At 46.0% G+C, this 5,429-nt stretch overlaps 1 protein-coding gene across 11 annotated transcripts in view; it reads right to left on the minus strand.

Moving 5' to 3' along the window:
• Nucleotides 1–5,429, minus strand: part of AGAP1 (ArfGAP with GTPase domain, ankyrin repeat and PH domain 1) — a 616,003-nt gene that overhangs the window by 208,946 nt on the left and 401,628 nt on the right. For all 11 annotated transcript variants that reach the window (XM_032277597.1, XM_032277595.1, XM_032277594.1 and 8 more), the window contains one exon: nucleotides 1,445–1,613. In XM_032277597.1, the coding sequence (XP_032133488.1) occupies nucleotides 1,445–1,613 (169 nt within the window). The remainder of the gene's footprint in view (nucleotides 1–1,444; nucleotides 1,614–5,429) is intronic.

Raw genomic sequence — 5,429 nt, forward strand, 5'->3', positions numbered from 1 at the left:
GGAGGAGCCCAGGATGGAGGACCCAAATCTCAACTCCTCTGTATCATCTTGCTCTCACCAACCAGTGTCGTTCATGCCACAGAACCGGGCGGTCAGCACCATCCCTCTTGAAAAGCACTTAATGTTTCAGAAGAGGAAACTACAGCATTAAAGGCCAGAAACTCTAGCACAACAGAAATCTGTTTTTAGTTTTCTTTTTTTTTTTGAGATGGAGTCTCCCTTTGTCGCTAGGCTGGAGTGCAGTGGTACAATCTCAACTCACTGCAACCTCCACCTCCTAGGTTCAAGATATTCTCCTGCCTCAGCCTCCCAAGTAGCTGGAAATACAGACCTGTGCCACCATGCCCAGCTAATTTTTACATTTTTAGTAGAGACAGGGTTTCACCATGTTGGCCAGGATAGCGTTGATATCCTGACCTTGTGATCCACCCGCCTCGGCCTCCCAAAGTGCTGGGATTATAGGCCTGAACTACCATGCCCAGCCAATTTTTGTATTTTTAGTAGAGACGGGGTTTCACCAGGTTGGCAAGGCTGGTCTTGAACTCCTGAACTCAGGTGATCTGCCCGCCTCGCCCTCCCAAAGTGCTGGGATTATAGGTGCGAGCCACTGCGCCCGGCCAGAATTCTGTTTTAAGAAGACTGGATGTAGGTGGGAGAGAAGAAAGAGACTTTCTGCTGGAGAAAATGCAAAATTCTTGAAGGGATACCCGTATGTTGAAGGAGCCTGAGTGTGTGTGGGAGGACTCGAGAGGATCATCACCTTTTCTCTGACGAGCAGGCATGGGAAGGTTCAGGCCACAGAGCAATGATTTGCAAAAACTTAAATAAAATGAACAATGTCATTATGAACGACTTGCAACTGGGCACAGAGGCCAGGAATTTCTAAACACATCAACATTTGAGAAAATACTAGCTTTCTCTGATCCTGATTGAAAAAAATTTTCTCCTTTAAAAGAGAATACAGAGAACTTAAGTCACATTAAAGAATGGCAGATGATAATTAAAATATAATAACATGAAGTTTGCATTTTATGTAGGTCAAACGGTTTCCTCTGAATCTTGCTCCAAATGGTTTTTCCACTTTCAGACACACAGTTAACAGAAATGAATTAATCTTTGACATTTTAACATTAATTCATATTTTTCAGAAGGCCCTTAGATACCCAGTTCACACGTGAAACTTCACTTCCCACCACGCAGCCCTGGGAAGGCCCAGACGCATGTTTTTGCAGCTGTGACTCAAAGCACCATTTGCTGGCTGGCATTTGTGGAACTGAAAGTTTAAAGGAAAAGATCAGCCACAGAAGTGATAAGGTTTCCAAACCTTAATCTGTAACGTGATAGTTACTGTCTCCGCTTTACCTAAGAGTCCAACATTGTCCTCAAGCCTGTACCATCTGTTGCTATTGAAGTGGATCTGTTAGTGCGTTTGCTGGAAGCTTACCTGAATTGGGTGAGATGTGTAAACTGCTCATGTCCTTGGATAGGCCATTGGTTTTAGGGCTGGAGATGGGAGCGCAGGCTGACGTGGCTCGGGGCGGCCTCTTCCCTGGGACTTTCACAGTGGTTCTCAGAAGGTCAATCTCCTTACCGTGAACATTCTGCATGTAATCCTGTTCAAAATGTTAAAGAGCCAAGAGAGATTTTAAAAAAGACCTTTTACAATCTAGAACAAAAGGGTCTAGCAGATGTCATGAATTACAACCCTATGACCCTTCCACTGTGGAGAGCACTTTTAAAATGATGAGATTTTTATCTGTAGAGTACCAGTAACATCATCATTAGATTTAAATCAGAGTTTTTTTCCCGAACTAACCCAGGAACTAGAGATATAAGGGGAGACACCGCAGATGTCTCCTTCAAGGGGCATTAGGAAATAGGTCTACACATAAAATTCTATTTTTTGAACTCCTGCTTATCAGAGGGCACATCAGGAACCTGGGCTTCAACCTATAAATTCCAAGTAAAATTCCATGGAGTAGGAAACCATTCTTTAATAACCTTTCTGTCTCAGATGGGAAAACTATTAAAATGTAGATAAGACTGAAGCTGTCTGGTGAAAAATCAGGTGAAAACTGGAGGTAAAAAGGTCAAGTGTTTTGCTAAGAACCAGGAAGATGTCTGAGGGGTGAGTATTCTGGCATCGAAAAAAATATGGCGCTCAGGGATGGATAGCATCAAAAGCTGGATGTTAGAAAAAGAAGGTGGCTTTCTAGGCCTTGGAAGCAAATGACCAGCAGCGATCAGGGAACTACAGGGCAGCCTGGGTGGACAGTGGCTGTTCTCTGGCAGCTCACTTGAGTCACTGCGGAGTCAAACGGTACCTGGGAACTGGCTGATGAGCAGGGAAGCGGGGAGGGGAACAAGAACTGAGAGCCAGGGGAGGGGCCTGCTGGCCAGTGAGTTACCAGTCCCTTAGTAAATCATCATCATCATCATCACTGATTATTATTTGTGGTAATGAGAATCCTTGTCTGCAAAACACAGTATCTTAAGCACTCTGGACAAGTATTAATCAATATCACACGTTAAGAAAGAATATACACCCAGCCCTCTGTAACAATACAACAATTTAAAAAATACAAATAAGAAAATAGTGCATATACACTGCATGAGGTGAGTAATCTAGGGATGACTTAAGGTATACGGGAGAACGTGTGAGGGTTATATGTAAATACTATGCTGTACCATATAAAGAACTTGAACATCTGAGGATCTCAGTATTCTGGAGGGTCCCGGAGCCGATACCCCATGAACACACAGATATGACTGTATTTGAATAACAGTCTTGGAATAACTCTTGGAATAACAACATTTCAAGTGTTTTAATACTATGCAGGAAGTGGGAATAAATATGTTCTTTCCTTGGCAGCATCTTGGTGAATCCCCTTTAGATTTGAAGACCAATAAATTTGTCTTTGTTATAAGTGATTAAGCTCAGGTGACCATAATTCCATTTCGTGTAATAACTTTTTTAGAGATGGGGTCTTGCTAGGTTGCCCAGGCTGGTGTCCAACTCCTAGCCTCAAGTGACCCTACTCCCTGAGCCACCCAAAGTACTCGGGTTACTGGCATAAGCCACCAAGCTCAGCCAACGTAATTTTAGAAGAACTGCCAAACAAACCCACATGCTGGATGCAAGGGATGGAGCCAGGGTGGGGAAGTGGGCTGCTGTCTTTTAACTGCTGAATGGCAGTTACCTGATGTTAACTACAGCGAGTGCTAAGTTTCTCTTCAAAGAATTGGTATGTCAGTATGTTCAGTTTCCTTGTTCTTTGTTCTCCATTTTAAAGTTTAACTTCCTCGTTCTCTTCCTCTCCTTGCCCGCTGTTTCAGTAAACAAACTTCCTGCCAACTCTTCCCGCCAATTCTGATCAGTAGTTGACATCTGTCCCCTAGCTACCTGCACCTATTCCTCTCACCAAAACCACACGTCCCCCTGTGCCTCTCCCTCTTGACCCACATATTTAGAGTCTGGACTCATCCTGGTCACCTGCTCCATCCTGAGTCACCCCAGGTCACCTACTCTGACCTGAGTCACCTATAGTCCACCTGTTCCATAACTCTCTTTCCCACCGAAACTGCTCACCACGCCACTCTCGCTTCTATTCCTGCTCTCTTTAAAATAGCCAAACTGAATTAGCTTAGACTGTGTGGTCCAACCCTAGCCAACAGGGGAACAACACAGCAGTAGTGGCTACCTGCGTCAGGGATAAGCACCCCTTCCTCTCCCTTGTTCAGGTGTGCACTTGCCACTGCTCCATCCGTGAGATGCACACTTCTATAGAGATGAATTGCCTTGCTGAAAAAATTTGTGTTCAAGTGCTATTTCTTCTGCAGCACCGAAAATTTGTTTCTAACACCTGATGCAGAGAGACAGCTGGATAAAGTTCTAAAATCGATGTGCAAGCATTGGAAGCCTCTGTCTCAGGGACAAGGAAACTTGGCCAAGTATATTGAGGGAGCTGCTGGGACAGGGAGAGTGGCAAGGAGGCCAAAGCAAGATCCCAGTGGCTTCCGAAAAACAGGCTGTCCATCTTTTTTTTTTTTTTTTAAAGACAGAGTCTCACTCTATCGCCCAGGCTGTAGTGCAGCGGTGTGATCTTGGCTCACTGCAACCTCCACCTCCTGGGTTCAAGTGATTCTCCTGCCTCAGCCTCCCGAGTAGCTGGGATTACAAGTGAACAGTCTACTTTTAATTGCCTGACACCATCCACACTCCAGCAGGTGAAGGGGTCACAGGTTTATCAAGTAAGATGTCTACTGATAGAAGAAATGGCACAACAAAAACCACAGAGCATACAATTTCAGTTCAGCGCAGAGGAATGAAACTGAGGGTCCTCAGGGCAGAGGATGAGAAGAGCTGCTCTCTCCCTGACCAACCATGGGAAGGTGGGTGAGCCTGAGTGTCACAGCACAGACCTCCCCCTAACTAAAGTGACTTAGAGGGTGCCACATGGAGTCAAACCAGGCTCAAGGGAACAGCGTGCAGGAATTCTCAACAGGAAGAAGGGCAGGAGGAGAAACTCTATTACATGAAGGCACAAGCATATTGGTTGGGGACATTCTGGGAGAGAAATACAGAACCCTGGCAGGTTCCCCTACACCAGCCACAGAGGGACAAGATGCTTCAGGGTCCCTGGTGACCCCTGAGGACAGACCTCTTGGTGTAGACAGAAAACTCAAAACACCAAGGTCAGAACCAGGAGGAAGAACAATGGGCGGAAAGCCACTGGAGAAAGGATCAGAAACTGTGCCACAGTGGGGCCAATTCAGAGGCAGGGGCAAGGCTGGGCAAGGCTGGGCACTCACCAGCAGAGGACAGACAGTCCATCCAGAGAGAAAACCGGGGCACGCATGCATCTCACATCAGCCCAGAGGCCAGGAGCAGAGATGCCAGGCCATCTGAGGCTGGTGACTGGCCATTTCATCTTACACGGTGGCTCAGAGAGGATGGCCTGACTCTCAGGGTAGGCTGGCTGGAGTCAACCACGGACTCCTTGAAGGAAAGCTGCCACGGTCGGTTTAGGGTACTGGAAGGTGGTATCTGGGCTGGGAACTGCAAATCTGAATTCACCAGCCCCCGAAAGAAGACTCCACTTGGAAGTTGAGATGCTGGACTCTACAAATCATAATCAACTTTGAGAGGATGTAGACAAAGGTAGAAAGTTATTATTGAGTTAATTAACTATATTAAACTAGATGGAAGGAAACGTAGAAATGGAAGATACACAGGAACTCTCAGGACTGTGCTGTGTTGAGGATGACAAATGAAGCACATCAGGCCGGGCGCAGTGGCTCATGCCTGTAATCCCAGCACTTTGGGAGGCCAAGGTGGGCGGATCACTTGAGGTCAGAATATCGAGACCAGCCTGACCAACATGGTGAAACGCCGTCTCTACCAAAAATACAAAATTAGCCAGGCATGG

Source organism: Sapajus apella, unplaced genomic scaffold (assembly GCF_009761245.1).
Source record: "Sapajus apella isolate SASKATOON/1434 unplaced genomic scaffold, GSC_monkey_1.0 scaffold10, whole genome shotgun sequence".
Taxonomy (NCBI): Eukaryota; Metazoa; Chordata; class Mammalia; order Primates; family Cebidae; genus Sapajus; species Sapajus apella.